At 51.7% G+C, this 17054-nt stretch overlaps 1 protein-coding gene across 2 annotated transcripts; it reads left to right on the plus strand.

Moving 5' to 3' along the window:
* The first annotated feature begins 3765 nt into the window (after window positions 1–3765).
* On the plus strand, window positions 3766–15914 carry Ptpn7 (protein tyrosine phosphatase non-receptor type 7). 2 transcript variants are annotated; one of them, XM_075988042.1, is made up of 10 exons: window positions 3766–3864; window positions 4906–5078; window positions 5569–5752; window positions 5923–6007; window positions 7159–7235; window positions 8372–8509; window positions 8848–8958; window positions 9989–10143; window positions 12534–12647; window positions 13897–15914. In XM_075988042.1, exons 2-10 carry the CDS (start codon window positions 4957–4959, stop codon window positions 13988–13990), a joined length of 1080 nt encoding a protein of 359 aa, XP_075844157.1. In that variant the 5' UTR covers window positions 3766–3864; window positions 4906–4956; the 3' UTR covers window positions 13991–15914. The 2 variants fall into 2 exon arrangements, with proteins under 2 accessions (XP_075844157.1, XP_075844158.1); XM_075988043.1 differs by having other exon boundaries at window positions 3776–3864; window positions 5926–6007.
* The last annotated feature ends 1140 nt before the right edge of the window (window positions 15915–17054 follow it).

Raw genomic sequence — 17054 nt, forward strand, 5'->3', positions numbered from 1 at the left:
CTGCTCTCCCACAGCCTGAAGCCAGGCCTTGGGCATCCCCCACACTAAAGGAAGATAATTACCAGGCAGACGAGAATGGGGCGCCCCCTCTCCCTCCCACGAACTGGGGACGGTCGCCAGGAAAAGGCGACGGTCCAGCTTCTACTGAGAAGGCAGAGAGAACTCAGCGAGGGGCTGGGGGAGTAATGTGTTGTGTGTGGGGACTAACAGTGTGCATAAGCCTGCATCCAGGACAACACAGTGGGAGGGACATAGAAAGTCCCGGGGTGGGGGTGGGGGGCTACTGTGGGACAAGTCCATTCCTCTGGTCCTGAACTTGGGAGAAAGGAAAGGAATCACCTTCAGCTTGAAGTCATCCTGCCAAGGCACTGAGCCTGGCAGCAGGCATAGATAGAGCAGGGCTATTTCCTGGCACCCTGGGAAGACTAGCCACAGTTCCCATATGCTGAGCTGGCATGGGCCTTTGGTCCTCTCCGCCAGTGGTGAGGGGTATGAGAAAGTCCTTACAACTCCAGGCATCAAAAAGATAGCAGGGGAAAACTGGGTCAGGGAGGGGCACCTAGGAGAGCTGTCACAGAGATGCAGCCTGGGACATGCTGGGGTGCCTCCTCAGACTTCATGCCATGCGCCTCTCTACCCCACTCACCCTGTCTCTTTGGGTGTCTTCCGGACTCCTCCTTGGTGAGCTCTCCCCCACACTACCAAGGACAAGCCCAGGCTTGCAGAGGTGAGAAAGAAGAGCTGCCTTGGTATCTGAGGGGAATGAGAGCACTCGGGGAACAACCACCTAGCATCCTAGGGCTTCTCCAGAGGGCCCCTGGGAAGGCCAGCTCAGGGGGGGAGTGCGAGAGGTGGAAGGGGTCAGAACCAGGGTCCTCCATCCTTTTCGTACCCACCCAAAGCAGCCGGCAATGGTACAGGGTAGCAGCCTTTGCCCAGGGCTGCAGGGGAAAGGACTTTTGGGAATCGCAGGAGCACTAGGGACAGTTGTGGCCCCTGGGATGGGAACTGGTGGCAAGGGCAGAGAGAGAGAGAGAGAGAGAGAGAGAGAGAGAGAGAGAGAGAGAGAGAAATCTCTGACTGAACACAGGTGAGTAAGACTCCAGTGGGCTGAGACCTTGCCCTGCTGTGGCCCCTCCCCTGCCAACTCCGGCTAGCATCTAAGCACAGACACCATTCTGTGCCCACTCTGAAGCAAGGGGCTCTGCCCACTTTGGGCTGCTGGAAGTAACTCCCTCTAGAATGTCTCCACTGCTTTTTCGGTGGGACTTCTGTACAAAGACAAAGGCTGGCTGGGTGAGGGGAAAAAGGGATGAGGGACACAGAGCAAAGACCCAGGCCCATGCAGCTTCCACCACCAGGTGGGGCTCCCTGGCTCCCCGCCCTAGTCCGTTTCTCCTGCTTCTCCCGTCTGTGATTCCAAACACTGGGTCTGTGGGCAAAGTGCTTCAGAGGCCTCAGTCCCACAAGGGGTTACTGTCCTGTTGTCTTCCCTGGGAGAAAGAAAGCTGTTGGAGAATCTGAGACTCTGGGAAGCCCAGGAACTTGGCCAAGGTCACACCGCCACTAAGCACCAGTTCGCTTATTAGGCAAGTCCCTCTGACTTCCAACTATGATTTTACATCCTCTAAAGTTGAAGGTACCAGAACCTAATGCCCAGTCAGAAAGACAAGTCTGTGAGGTGAGAGAAGGCAGTTCGCTAGCAGGGTGCCCCCAGACCCCAAGTATGGGAACATCCTGCAGAGGAGGGGGCGTCACCTTCAGGGGTGTCCAGGTATGGGAACATTCTGCAGAGGAGGAGGCGTCACCTTCAGAGGTGTTCAGGTATGGGAACATTCTGCAGAGGAGGGGGCGTCACCTTCAGGGGTGTCCAGGTATGGGAATGTCCTGCAGAGGAGGGGGCGTCACCTTCAGGGGTGTCCCAGCAGCATGGATAAGGTAGAGACTGCTCCAGAGAAAGCAGGAAAGGGCAGATAAAGGACAAGGACACGTGTCTTGTACCACCCAAGACTTACGGTGGAGACTCTGGCCACAGGCTTTCACGGATGCTCCGGCATTGTGAGCAGAACAGGGAAAGGAGGGGCAGGAAGGTGAGCAGACACCCTGGGAGAGAGAGAGACTCAGAGTCTTGCTTCAATCCTAGACTGACACTCACCCCACCAACTCCCTTCCCTTCTCCCAGCATCTTTGCTCTCTACCCAGAAGCTCAGTCTCTGACTTTCTGAACCCCACTGGGCCCCCATCTATGAGGGTCAAGAGGTGTGTTCACAGCCAGTAGGCTAAAACTGTGAACTGGGGACACTGGGCAGACCTGTGGGGGAGGGCTTCTCCTACTTCCTTCTCCTCAACCCTGTGGTATCCTCACTTCCTTTTCTTGACTGCAATCAACAGCTGGCCCAGGGCGGGTGGCCTTCTTTCCACTCCACTCCCACCCCCTCCACTATCTGCTAGTGCAAACACCCCTGTGGGGAAGTCAAGGCAGAGCCCAGTCTCCAGTCACTGTACACAAGTGTACAGGAATTCCCAGCCTCCTGCTTCTATTACCTCATCTTGGCACCAGAGCCAGCCACCTCCAGGCTCTCCTGAGTTTCCTCCTCAGGAAAGCCCACCTATGCCTCCCAGGAGAACGGGCTACAAAGAAGAGGGAGCCAGAATCAGCCAGCCCCGGAGAGGCTCCAAGAGTCACCTGACTAACTGCCAAGGACCAACACAGGTGTCCCAAGCCTCCTGACCTCAAAGGGCCATCCCTAGCACCAGCCCCTCCTCCCACCTCCTCTCAGGTGCCACCCCTGTGCCTAGTGCACGGTGTTTCTTTTTTGGTGTCACCATTTGACAGTTGAATCAGAGAAGTAGGAGGAAGAGAGAGGATGTGGAATGCCAGTGCTGGGGGCCAGGAAGGGTGTCGGGAACATTACAAAGAAAAAAAAAGAAGTCTTGCAAGCAAGCATGAACCTAGAACCAGTTGAGCCAGCAAAGGACCTGCCAAAGCCAGGCAGGGGTGGGGGGCTGTGGAGTCTTGGACTTGGCATCTGCTCCTTCCCCATGCCCCAACCATCCAAGCAGCTCAGTGCTGAAAGCGGTGAAGAGGACATGGGAAGTCCTTGATGTGAGGGCCACAGCCTTTGACTCTCTGTAAGTCTTCTGAGGAGATGCAGGGCTCTGAGACACTCCCAGAGGAGCAGTCTGAGGGGCTCCTAGAAACCAACCCCAGATTCTTCTCCTGTTTAGCTCTGTTATCTGTCCTCCAGTGACTAGCCTGTGCTTGCAGGCTGAGAGACAGGGGCCTAGAAGTCCCTGCTTAGCCCTGGGCCCCTCCTTCCTGTACAGAAAGGACTAGTCCTCCCTCCTCTTTCCTCCACTGCTTCTCTGTGGCACGTCTACTCTGGGCAGATATGGCCTGGACTCGGCCGTGAATTGCCAGACTTGGAAGCAGAAGGGCTTACAGGGGCAGAAGCTGAGACCTAGAAACAAGTCTCTCACCAAGGGCTCAGCTAGAGGAATGACTGAGGGTTTCCTATGGCCATCTTCTCCACAAGGAGGTAGAGGAGCCCATGATAAAGAACCGGGAGGTGTAGACCTGGAGTGATCGGGAAAGGCCTCCTCCTTGCCCACTCCCAGAGCCTTTGCACCCAGCGAGGATGGCACGACACTACCAGCTTGCTCTCGGAGGGCACAGGGAGGAGGCACCGACCCCTGGTGGCAGCTGCAGCAGGCGCAGGAGGGCAGCCCGCAGCTGGGTGTGCGTGGGTGGAAGCCAGGAGGGGCGGAGGGAGGAAGCTGGCTTCCTGAAGCCTCTCAGTCCTCAAAGATAGACGGACTGACAGACAGCTGGCAAGAGGCAGCCTGGGGGACACAGCTGCTTCAGTAAGTACTTGAAGTGGGCACAGGCATACTACGGCCCTGGGGTGGGGAAGCCCTGGGAACAGGAGGGCGTCTCTGAGGATGGGGAGAAAGAGCATGAGTTTGGGGCTACCATGTCTGGCCAGGCATGAGTAGTGGCATTATTTGGTGTCCCTGTAAGTGGAGGGCAGAGGAGCCACACGGAATGCTGGGAGGAGAGAGGCAAAAGGCTTGTTCCTGTCATGGGAGGGTGCTGTCCCAGCCACACCTGCATGGGCCCACAGGGTTCCAAGCCTCTGTCCCCGCAGGTTAGCAACTCTAATCCCACCACCATGGCACCTGTGACTTAGCTCTGGGAGACAGGGCCTGCCCCCAAAGGAGATACCCTCATCACCTCTGTGCCCCATCTCTCTCGTACCGCCAGCTGTAGCCTCACCATGCGCTGGAGCTCTAAGGCTTGGCGAGGCCATTTCCTGTGACGGTTACAGAGGCGGGAGACTGGGGGATGGGAAGGAGGAGGAAGGAAACACCCCTAGCCTACCGCGCTGGCTAGAGACCCCAGAAGCCACAAGTGATCTTGGGGTAGAGCTGCCAGCAATGAGGGGATGACCACACCAGAAGTATGGCCTACCTGGGTCCCCAACTGGTTCCAACGCTACTAGAGGCCTCAGTTTCTCACGCTGGAGAAGCCTGCTGGCAGACTTAGAAAGCTGTGAACTTTCTCCCTTCCTTCTGTGAGGACAGCAGTCTGTCGTTCTCATTTGGACCCCAGCTTAGAGCCCTGTGGAGTTGGGTACCCCTCTCTTCCTCCTTCCGGATTACTTCCTGTCTTCACCCATACCTACACTCTAGTATCTCCCTCCTCCTCTAACCCCAGACTGTCCCCTGTCCTATGGCCCAACAAAGAGTTCCTGGACTTACAGGATAAAAAAGCTAGGCCACTTCCTTGGGAAGGGAAGCCGCCTCCAGTAAAAACCAAGAGGATGGGCTGGCCTGGGTTTAGGAGCCTCCTTCTAGACAGTGAGGCAGGTCAGAGGTCAGCAAATACAGGACGTTGTCTTTCAGGCAGTCCTCATGGCTGAGTGAGCTTTCCTTGACCCAGCAATCTACCCCAGCATGGTCCAGGCCTGTGAGGGGCGCTCCAGAGCACAGCCACTGACCTTGTTTTTGGGGGCAGCCATGACCCAGCCTCCACCCACCAAAGCTCCAGCCAAGAAGCATGTGCGCCTGCAGGAGAGGTGAGATCTTTCGCAGAGAGGGTCTTCCTTGCCCTGGGCTGCTTTCATTCCCTCCCTCACACCCAGCCTTCCAGTTCTAACAACCTAAGAGTCCTCAAGGCCTAGAAAGAAAACTAATCGGGCTCATTTGCATGTTGCTTGCCCATCCTTTGTGTCTGAGGCACCAAGTTTCATGTCATCCGTGGGCCTGCTCCCAAAGTCTCTGGGACACGTCCAGGGGCCTTCACGGTATTGGGTGTACAGTGGAGCCTCTGTGCCAGCTTGGGGGTAGAAGAGGTAAGCAACAGGAAGGAGCTGAAGAGTTGCAGCCTACTCTGTTCTATCTGATAAAAGAAAAGGGGAACGTTGTAAAGGGCCTGACCCTTGAGTGCCCCGAGCCTCTAGGTCAAGAGAAAGACTTGTGGCCTCCTCAGTCAGGCTCTGCAACAAGTCCTTGAGAGGAGAGCAGGCACTCTGGGATGCTCACTGCGCCGGACGGTTGTGCTTGCAGAAGGGGCTCCAGTGTGGCTCTGATGCTGGATGTGAGGTCCTTGGGCGCCGTGGAACCCATCTGCTCGGTGAACACACCCCGGGAGGTCACAATACACTTTCTGCGCACAGCCGGACACCCCCTTACACGCTGGGGTCTACAGCACCAGCCACCCAGCCCCAAGCAGCTAGAGGAGGAGTTCCTGGTAAGAAGCTGGGGTCCCCTCCACATCACTTCACCCTTCTATATCGAACCATCATGGGTTTCTTGGCCTCTCTTCTCCTTGCTGTCCTCATCCTTGCTCAGAGGATGGAAGGGGAGAAAAAGAGGCTGGGAAGGGGTACCAGATGCTAACTCATTTACTCCCCCCGCCAGAAGATCCCTTCAAACTTTGTCAACCCTGAAGAACTGGATATCCCTGGGCATGCCTCCAAGGACCGATACAAGACCATCTTGCCAAGTAAGGACCACAGTGGAGGTGAAGGGGGCAGGGTTCCTGGGGGTGGAGAACTTGAGAAGGCAAGAAGCCAGGCACGGTGGTGCACACCTGCAGTAATCCTAGCACTTGGTGGTGCAAGCAGAGGGCCAGAAATTCAAGGCCAGTCTCCAATATATAGCAAGTTCTAGACTAGCTTGGTTTATGTGAGACATTGACAAAAATGAATAAAATAAAAAATAAGAATAAAAATAAAAACCACTCACCTCAGTCAAGGAGGAACAGCAATGCTTGAGACCTCGTCTTTCAACAGAGGAATACTAGCACCACCCTGGCATCTCAGAGATAGACAGCGGTTACAAGATAGCATTCACAGAGGTTTACTGTGGGCCTGTGTGGTAGGGGTAAACTCACACAGGCAGACTCAGGTCTCACACCCCCTGCTTTTCAGAGGCACACTTGAGTCCTGGACCCTACTACAGTGACTTCCAGAACTGTGGTCTGAATCAGGCCAGCACACAGGTCCTGCCCCAGGCTGAGCCTCCAGGCCCACGGCTTGCGTGAATAGACCAAGGCTCTTTGAACACTGGGCAAAGTGAGTTTGTTAGCCCTTGGCCTTGGACTAATTCTAGCAAGCGATACAACCCCCAAAGAGGGGAAGCCAGCTCCTTTATCCCTCATCCGGTGTGAGTGGGAAAAGACCCACACCTTTGGAGAGAGAGGCCAATATCCCTCACGGTTGAGTGATAGCTTAGACAATGTATTCATCTGAAGCTCGTATTCATAATCAGAACAAAAGTTTTTCCTCTGCAGAATCTCTTCCTATGCCTATCAGTTCCCTCCCATTTTATACCCTCGCTCATTTCAAGGCTAAAATATGACAATATCCCAATTGGTCTCTGCAGTTCTATGGTCTGTCCTACATAGCAACATTCAGTTAATATTCCCACTTTGATCATATCACTTTCCTGCTCAAAAACATTGTGTATCCCTACTGTCACGAAATATTATATTTTATAATACATAGGTATTGTTATCTGTCTATAAAATAATTCATCTGAATGCCTGCCGTCCACACAGTACTGTGAACAAGGTGAGGGCATTCTTTCCTCTGACTACTAGAATCTGCATTTGTTGGTCACCTTCTGACCTTTCACCTTCATTGACCTTCCTAGATCCCCAGAGCCGCGTCTGTCTCAGCCGGGCACAGAGCCAGGAGGATGGTGACTACATCAATGCCAACTACATCCGAGTGAGTGCCTGCCTGGCTGCTGGTTTTAAAAATGAAAATGCCACATGATACCATCCAGCTGTGACCAGGCCTCGGGGGTCTGTGTTTTCCCTCCTTGCTCCTTCTTGTCATAGCTCTCTCTGCCAGACTGAGGGGGTGGGGAACGACACACTGAACAACCCCCAAATCAACCTAGAAAAGATGTTCACATTTCCCAAACACCTTAACCTACGCCGTTACCCTACCACGACCACCCTTCAGATGTGGCGATAAGTTGACATGGCTGAGCCTAGTCACTAGTTTCTTAGAGGCTAGTTGGCTCCTTAAAAATCGCACAATGCCAGCAGAAGAAAGGGGGACCTTCTGACCTTTCAACTTCATTGACCTTCCTAGATCCCCAGAGCCGCGTCTGTCTCTCCCCATATCTCCTCTCCCACAATCATTCTCTCCCCCATCCCCCACCCTGTACCAGCTAAATCATAGCACCCTCAAAGCAAGTTGGCCCAACTTGTCACCTGGTGTGGTAGGCGTATGTAAAGGCAGTGCCCCCTTGTGTCCAAATGCGGTAGGACAGTAGTCTGGGGTGCTGAGGGGCAAAGCTGTTGGCCCAAAAGCAAACAAGATGCTTGGCAGCAGGAACTAGGTAAACAACAGGATGCATGGATGATGATGGAAGCCAGGAATGATGGAAGGGAGGAGAGCAGATTAGGAAGAGTATGCTGGATTTTGGTGCCAAATATATAAACGGGATCCATGCACTGGGAAATGTTTGTTTACAAACATTGAGGACTACTAAATCTTACACAAGAAGAAAACAGCAGAAGACAGGAATAAACATGTATATGGCACCTGCCGCGAGAGACCGCCAATAAACTTCTTTATTGAGTTTAATTCACACTGTGTTATGAGGTAACCGGTAGGCCCAGTCTACAGGTCAGGAAACTGAGTCTCAGAGAGGCTGGGAATGTGCTTCTGGCCCCACAGGAAGAAACAGCAGGCCAGGAATTTGAACTCAGGTGTTTCTCATTGTGTATCCCATGCCCTCCTCCAGCACGTGGCTTCCGGGGTGCGTGTCTGTGTGTGAGCACATCTAAGCGCTCACGTTGGCAAGCTTTCGCCTAATCCCAATCTCTGTCCTTCATGCTTTGTCCCCCTAGGGCTATGATGGCCAGGAGAAGGTCTACATTGCCACCCAGGGCCCCATGCCAAACACTGTAGCGGACTTCTGGGAGATGGTGTGGCAAGAAGAAGTATGCCTCATTGTCATGCTCACCCAGCTTCGAGAGGGCAAGGAGGTAGGAGGCAGGGTCACCCGGAAAGGTTGTACCCTACCTTACCACTCCAACCATGCAGAGCAGACCAGAAGCGTCCATGGGAGCTGAGAACGCTGACAGGTCCCAGATCAGATCTCTGGGGAAGATTCCTGATATACAGACACCCCAGGGAAGCTGTGCACATCCAAAATGTGGGTGGGTGACACTATAGAGTTTAAACTTGGGCGAGTCGGACTCCAGGCCCTGACCTGAGTCATGGGGTGAGATACGAGGAGGGAACACCAGGCCTCTCTCCGCTGCCCTAGCCTTGCTCCACCTATGAACTTTGCCATTCTGACTCCCAGATTTCTCCCTTCTAGAAATGTGTACATTACTGGCCCACAGAAGAGGAGACCTATGGGCCCTTCCGGGTCCGCATCCAGGACACTAAAGAACACCCGGAATATACTGTGAGGCAGCTTACCATCCAGGTACGGTCCCCTGAAACAGACCAATGGGAGGTGTGAGGCGGCTTACCATCCAGGTACCGTCCCCTGAAACAGACCAATGGGAGGTGTGAGGAGGCTTACCATCCAGGTACCGCCCCCTGAATCAATGGGAGGTGTGAGGCGGCTTACCATCCAGGTACCGCCCCCTGAAACAATGGGAGGTCTGGGCTGCTCCAGCATCTCTGGAATTCCGGCTCCACCTTCACTAGAGACCAAGCTTACTAATTTAAGCCTTGACCCCACATTTAAAAGAGGTGTTATAAAAAGAAAAAAGAAATAGGCACAACCCTCAGGGGCACCTCTAATTTAATAGGGATGTACACACAAAAAAAGACCAACAACAAAATTGGGACCACCAGAAGCACCCCCTCCCCAGGCTACATATCCAGGCTCCAAGAGAGAGGAGAGACCCAGGAGAATGCTGGCAGAGTGAGGAGAGATCAAAAGGGATGGGCTAACGCACATGGATGTGCTAAAAAATGCTTTCTAGGGGCCAGAAAGGTTGTTCAGTGGGTAAGGGCCCTGCCGCCAAGCCTGATGACCTGGGTTCGATCCCTGGAACACACACGGTGGGAGGAGAAATCTGAATGGAACAATATAGCAAGGCTCCCACTAGAGTTAAGGGAGGGAGGGATGGAGGGCTTTCTGATGCTGTACACATTCTTACACTTTCAAATTATTTTTGTATCAGTTCATTGTTTCTCAAGCATCCTGGGAAGCAAATCAAAAAGATATCACTGTGCCCACTTACCAGAAACGCACTTACCCATGGTTGTGTGATAGGCAGATAGACTTGAGCCTGGGTTCCTCCCTCTCACAAAAAAAAAAAAAAATCACTTCTCTCTCCTTGAATGTTGGAGTGGGCCTTGGTAGAAGATGAATTGCAAAATGGCCAGGAGAATCAGCCTCACCCTCTCTGAGTTGATGTCTAGTACTTACTTGTTGGCACCAGGAGTAGGCAGCAGCCGAGCCCACATCTCATGCCTTATTCCCTCGTTTTCTCACACCCCAGCACCAAGAGGAATGCCGGTCAGTAAAGCACATCCTCTTCTCGGCCTGGCCAGACCACCAGACTCCAGAATCGGCTGGGCCCCTGCTGCGCCTGGTGGCTGAGGTGGAGAGCCCAGAGACAGCGGCCAACTCTGGGCCTATCGTGGTCCACTGCAGGTAGGGTCCTCTCCAGCCACAGCCACAGCCTAGAACCAGTGCTTGCTTTCCCTGCCCACTAGGTCTCTTGTGGGCAGGCATCTAAGTAATACCATATCAGACAGACCCAACCCTTACCCAGACAGGAATCTCTGGTCCAAGAGATTTGGCATTATTACTTCGTTTCTATGGATCCCTGGCTTACGGGAAGTTTCTAGTCAGGTAGAAGAGAGATAAACATGGTCTCCATTATTGGGGAGTTCATTTACTCATTGGACAACTTTTTTGTTTGCTTGGGGTCTTTTAGTGATTGGTTTTGGTTTTGGTTTTGTTGAATTTGTTATTGTTGCTTGTGCCCAGCCCCAAACATTATTTTTGTTGTTGTTTGTTTTGTTTTTGAGACAGGGTTTCTCTTCCTAGCTGTCCTGGAACTAGCTCTTATAGACCAGGCTGGCCTCAAACTCATAGAGATCTGCCTACCTCCGCCTCCTGAGTGCTGGGATTAAAGGTGTGTACCACCACCACCAGCAGCGCCTGGCTTCCAAGCATTATTTTTAAATTGTAAATCTGGGATGTTGGATTCAATTCCCAGCATCACCAAAAAATAAAACAAAATAGCAAATGTAGGTGTCTTAGCCAGTTCTACAAGGTCCCTTCATGATGTCCTTACCAGCCTTCAAGACTGGTTTTCCACCATATGAATAAGCCCCAGGCTTATCCTCTGACCCTGCTACTGGTGGTATATCCATTTTTTAGTTTATTCCCTGGGCATATAGTAGAGATAGGAGGATCAGAAGTTCAAAGCCAGTCTATACTACATAGAGAGTTCAAGGCTAGCCTGGGCTTCATGATAACATGTTGAGAGGGGAGAGGAGGGGAAAAGGAGGAGGAAAAACGAAGAGGCAAAAAGCACAAATGAGGCAACGCCTGAACCACCAGATCTAAGTGCCAGGAGTCACCGGTAGCTTCTATTAGAAGTACATGTGAAGCTTACTTAAGGAGAAAGGGCAAGAAAGAGAGGACTGTGAGGGAAGACAGGAAGAAATCTCAAGGTGATAGAGCCAAGAAGAGGACAACAGAAGAGGACGGAGGCCTGAGAGCATCTGTGGAAGCTGCTCTGGAGCTGGGAGGAGGTTGTGGTCAGACAGGGAATGCTCAAGGGACGGCCAGTGCACAGGCAGGCGCTGTTAGAAGCCTTAGACCACAAACAGAGATGCGATCATGAAAACGTGCACTGGAACCGGGCATGGCAGTGCACCCAGGGCTGTGCATGCTCAAGGCTGCAGCAGTAAGACTACGGCTTTAAGGCCTGTCTGGGCTACACGGCTAGACCCCGTTATTGAAAACAAAAGCAAAACTAGAGCCAACAAGGTGCCTCAGTGGGTAAAGGCACCTGCAGCAAGCCTGGCAGCGTGGTTCAATATCTGGGATCAACAGAGTCTAAGGAGAGAAAAGATTCATGAAGGTTGCCTTCTAACTTCATACAGGCACCTGACACATGTGTTCACATGCACACACTTCATACAGGCACCGTGGCACATGTGCACATGCACACACTCACCACACACAGATTAAAATAAATAAAAAACATGTAAAACAAACTGTAAGAAAGACAGATCTGATCTTTAATCCCAGCACTTGGGGAGCAGAGCAAGGCAGACCGCTGTGCATTTGAGGCCAGCCTGGACTGCCCAGCAAGTCCCAACACTCAGGAGGGTTACAGGGAGTTCGGGTTATATAGTAAGTGCCAGGAATCCTTGAACTACAGAGTAAAACTCTATCTCAAAAAACAAACAAACAAACAAAAAAACTAAACTCTGGGCATGGGAATCTACACTTATAATCCCCACATTTAGGAGGTGGGGGTTTAAAGCCATCCTGGACTACATAGCAAATTCCAGGCTAGCAGGGCCCATGAGCTTTTATCTCAAAAAATTTTTTAAAAAATCATTTTTTTTAAGTTCACAGAGCCAATCATAGTGATGCACGCCTTTAATTCCAGCATTTAGGAGGCAGAGGCAGGTTGATCTTTGTGAGTTCAAGGCCAACCTGGTCTACATAGTGAATCCTAGGACAGCCAGAGCTACATAGTAAGATCCCGTCTCAAAGAACCAAAAATAAATAAGTTAATTAAAGTCTATAGGGACCAGGAGGCAAAAGAAGAGCTGGGCTAGGCCTAGAGGGAGGCTAGTAAGACTCACAAACCTGTCCAGGACAAGCTATTATCTGCCTGCATCAAGGATGCCAAGGACGCTGAAGTCGGAGGTACGAAAGTTTCACCCTCACGGATAAAGAACTTTGGCCCCTTTCTTCTTCATTGTTTGGAGCCTAGCTCCAACCGTCCTAGCTCACCTGTCTCCCCTGTGCCCTGGTCTCCTGTGACCTCCCATCCTCTCTCTGGTTACATCCAGTGCAGGGATTGGCCGGACAGGCTGCTTCATCGCCACGCGCATCGGCTGCCAGCAGCTGAAGGCCCGAGGGGAAGTGGACATTCTGGGCATCGTATGCCAACTGCGCCTAGACAGGTGGGTCCGTAGGAAGCAGGTGCAGCCATGTTAACTGGCAATGGCGTTGGTGGTTCTGAGCTATTGGGCACTCGCCTTCAGGCCCTCCCGGAGAAAAGCAAGCAACTCATTTTATTTAAAAAGCTTTCTGTTTTGCCAGTAATTAAGCCCGCATGAAAGATCATCTGACATGTTAGCTTGGGGGCCTGGAGTTAAACGTGTCACCCTGAAGTTTCCTGCACCACCTCCTAAGTCCTCTACTCAGGGGAAAGCTAGGAAACAAGAACTCAGTCCAGGAGAAGAATGAGACTGCGGGTCTGTAATCCCGCACTCAGGAAGCTGAGGCAGGTGAACGAGAGTTCAAAGCCAGTGTGGGGCTACTTAGTTAGCTCAAGGCCAATGTGAGCTGCATAGGGAGACTCTTGTCTTGGCTAATTTCTTGAAAAGATACAACTTGCTCTAGATACAAGGTAGCTATAGCACTCACTGGGCTTGGAGGAGGAGAAGCAGATTCAGACTCTGCTGCACGTGTGCCACTATTGTTACCACAGTTTTTTGTTTTTGTTTTTTGAGTCAGAGTCTCTCTGTGTTCTTGGCTAGCCTGGGGCTCACTATGTAGACTAGCCTGGCCTCAAGCTCACAGAGATCTGCCTGGCCTCAGCCTCCCAAGTGCTAGGATTAAAGATGTATACCACTACACTCAGCACCTCCATTTTTATCTAGAGAGGTAATGTCTATTTCCCAAACTGGGAAAAGGGATGGGTTCTCTTCTGAGAATGTTTTAGAAATGGGACCTGCTGTACACATGTAAGGCTAACTTTTTTATTTATTTAAATTTATGTGCACTGGTGTGAAGGTGTCAGATCCCCTGGAATTGGAGTTACAGACTCCAGCTGTGATGAGGGTGCTAGGAATTGAACCCCAGTCCTCTGGAAGAACAGCCAGTGCTCTTAACTGCTGAGCCCCGGGTTAACTGTTTTTATTGAGAAGTAAAAAACTTGAGCATGGGAACACATTCTTGTCCCAACCTGAAAAATCAGGTCTGGTTTGGCTCAAGAGCTGGGTGGATAAGAGACAGTCCAGATGAGGCATCGCCCCCTGCACTTCCCTCCTTGGGACTGCCCTGAGAAGGGGCACTAAGGAGACCGTGAAAGGGTGACTGTATGGAGAGGAGAGAGTCGGGCTTTCCCAGCAGGATGGGAGGGAAGGCTTAGCCACACGCACAGGGCGGGTATTCTGACTCATCCTCATTCTCTGCTTCTGCTTACAGAGGAGGCATGATCCAGACTGCAGAACAGTACCAGTTCCTGCACCACACGCTGGCCCTGTATGCAGCCCAGCTGCCCCAGGAGCCCAGCCCCTGATCCCACCTGGGACGGTGGATCTGAGGAAGTGGGCTGTGTGCACTGGGACAGCTTCTTCATAGGCACAGGAAAGGGGACTTCATTAATGAGGATGCTTACAGTCCCAGGAAACTGCTCCAGCAAGCAACAGGAGCTTGGTCATGGGGCTTCACCACCAACCACTCCTCTGCCTTCTCCAGTGACCCCCGGTGGACTATAGGGGAGCTTCCTGTGGCTCTAAACTTACAGACAGAAGCTGGTACTTGAAATGGACTGAGAAAGGAGCTGGGGTGCTCATCTTATCTCATGTGCTCTCTGTGGGCTTTTTTCCCATTGATGACACCAAGAGTCAGCCCTTTGCTACCATCATAGAAGCAAACAGAATGTTCCTGAAAACCATTCAAGATGTAGCCACGCTGCTGGGGCTGCTGAGACAGTAACTGCCAAATCCTCTTCCATTAAGGCTTTGCCCACACACAGGACAGATGCAAGAGCAGGGAAAAGTCTGGTCTAACTTTGGCTAAATCCTCTACATCCTACAAAGATTGCTCCACCCATATACCTGTGACCCCCCCCCCAGAAGACAACAAGGACCCCGATTGGCCCGCCTCCACACATGTCTTAAGAGGAGATGGAGAGGTGATCAGACCTAGCAGCTGAGATCACTGGAAGAGCCAGGTGTGACGTTGCATGCCTGTCATCCCAGGGGCAATCAGGAGCAGAAGCAGGGGGATTGCTGCAAGTTAGAGCCTGGCTAGATCTACATTTTTTGAGTTCCAAGCCAGCCAGAACAACATAGTAAAACCTTATTTTAAATTGAAAAAAAAAATCAATCTTGAGCTCTCTGGGAGAGACAATGTATAGAGGCAATGTATAGGAGCCATTCAGAGATCAGGCAGCTCCTGCTGCCTCTGTGGCTTCCTGCCATCTGCTCCCCAACCACTCTCTAGGGAAGCACTCTCTGCTTTTCTTCCAGGACTTTAGAGCATGCCCTGGGTATCCACGAAGTACCAAAGAAAGAGGAGAGAAGAGACGAAGGGCTGTGTATGGTTCTAGAAAACCTACCCGCCATGTCTTCCTGGGCCTGTATTTATTTGCAGAGCACACCTGGATAGCTTAACTCATTCCAGAAACAGGCTGGGCTATCACCACTGCACACAGCACAGGGCTAAAACCAAACCTCAGGCCTCATCCATTTCTGGGGATCCACAACCTATCTCAGGGTTGAACTATATACCCCAGAAAGCCAGACAAGCCCTGAGTCACCCTTGATCCAGTTTGGGCTGCCTGTGGGGATGAAGATGGGACAGTATTCCCGCTGTCTGGTCCTAGCTCCTGGACGTGCTGTGGCTCGCATGAGTCCTCCGTGAAAACCGCAAGGATCTCAGTCCTGTTGAGTGACTGCCCTCTCTGAAGGACACGCAGTGCTGTTGGGCAGGGAGGCACAAGCCTGAGATTCGTACTTGGAAAGCAGAGGCAAGAGAATCAAGAGTTCCAAACTAGCCCTGGCTACTTGTGACCCTATCTAAAAAACAAATAAACAAAAAGAAATAAAAAACAAGCGAACAAAAAGTGTAGTTTTGGCGCATGTCCTGGAACTAGCTCTTATAGACCAGGTTGGCCTCAAACTCACAGAGATGCGCCTGTCTCTGCCTCCTGAGTGCTGGAATTAAAGGTGTGCGCCACCTCCGCCCAACCGAGGTTGAATTTCTCAATGTTCCTCCTCAGCTTAACTAGGCATTCCACTTCAGCCTTGGGGTGATGGGCGCTTGCTCTTCCACTTTCTGAAGCTCCCTGAAAGATCTGTGCTGCCCAAGCAGGCTCTAAAGTACCCGATGCTGCCGTGAGCTCAGAGCCAGTCCGGAAGGGAACAATTGCACAGCCCTATGGGCACCCTCCCCTCACTGCCACCCCAACCCTGTTCTAGGGGGCACAGGCTCTAGAAAAAAAATAAAGACTTCCTGGTTGTCCAGCTAATTCTTTTTTTCCATCTTCTTAGGCGTCTAGGGCTCTCTCTAGCAATACAGTAGGGCTCCCTGGAGCAGGACAGGCTGCAGCACCCTTACCCTTGTGATCCACTCTTTCCCAGTATTTCTAAGGACATGCGACAAAATAAAACTGCAGTCCATGCAGGCAGCGAGACACAGCGGTACCAGCTTACCCATCCGCGGTGCTGTAACAACCACACAGTGAGTCACCAATGAGCCACAGAAATGTGCTGCTCAGGACGTGAACAATGGGAAAGCCACCAACCAAGGTACCAAGAGATTGAGAGTCTGGACTCACTTTTTGACTTATAGATACAGCCTTCTCTTTGCAACCTCACGATGGGAGAAGTATGGATCTGGTTGGTCTCTTGCCCTCTCCTGATAAAAGGTCACTGATCTTATTTGAGAGGGCTCCCCCCTCATAACCTAGTCATCTCACGAGGCTGTCACTTTGAGGACTGGGATTTCAGTGTATGGATCTGGAGCAAGGACACAGAAATGTTGAGCAATGAAACTATTACTTTGTATGATAGCTTAAACTTTAAGTTAAAAAAATTCCAGACTACAGCATGTCCCTTCAGAGCAGGGGAAGAACTACAAACGGCAGATGCTCCTTAATATGGAGGATCAATAGGCAGACCGGAGAAGTTGAGAGTCGTCTAACTCCTGGGTGGGTTTGATTCCTAACAGTCGTTGTGAACAATTCACCTTTGGCTAAGACAACAGACCCCATCTGAGTACGCTTGAAAATCGAACCCAAAGCAGTGACTTGTGGTACTCCACTGTCCAGGACCAGGAAGGTACAGCCAGGTGACTGAACAGGCCCTGGGATTAGCTCCTGCGAGGGAGGGTGGTGACATCTTGAGAGGCCACCGCCCACTATCAGAAAACTTCACTTTCTGCCAAAACAGCACACATTTTTCTTTTGCCACCGATGTTCCTCACTGGGAATCCCCTGCCCTGATTTTGCCTGTTTCCATAAGGTAAAAATACTGGTTAAGATCAACGTCAAGTTCAAACATCTATCTTGCTTTCCAAAACAAGTGGCCTGGTAAACTGTGGTTAACAAAACAAGATGGAGTAGTAAAGACTCTAAA

Source organism: Microtus pennsylvanicus, chromosome 10 (genome assembly GCF_037038515.1).
Source record: "Microtus pennsylvanicus isolate mMicPen1 chromosome 10, mMicPen1.hap1, whole genome shotgun sequence".
Taxonomy (NCBI): domain Eukaryota; kingdom Metazoa; phylum Chordata; class Mammalia; order Rodentia; family Cricetidae; genus Microtus; species Microtus pennsylvanicus.

What these genes read in the sequence shown, in the direction of transcription:
- Ptpn7 (XM_075988042.1), top strand. Translation starts at nt 4,957, where the DNA reads ATGGTCCAGGCCTGTGAGGGGCGCTCCAGAGCACAGCCACTGACCTTG. An exon ending in AGCTTCGAGAGGGCAAGGAG is followed by an intron (nt 8,510 to 8,847) that starts GTAGGAGGCAGG and finishes TCTCCCTTCTAG; the next exon opens with AAATGTGTACATTACTGGCC. An exon ending in CCTATCGTGGTCCACTGCAG is followed by an intron (nt 10,144 to 12,533) that starts GTAGGGTCCTCT and finishes GGTTACATCCAG; the next exon opens with TGCAGGGATTGGCCGGACAG.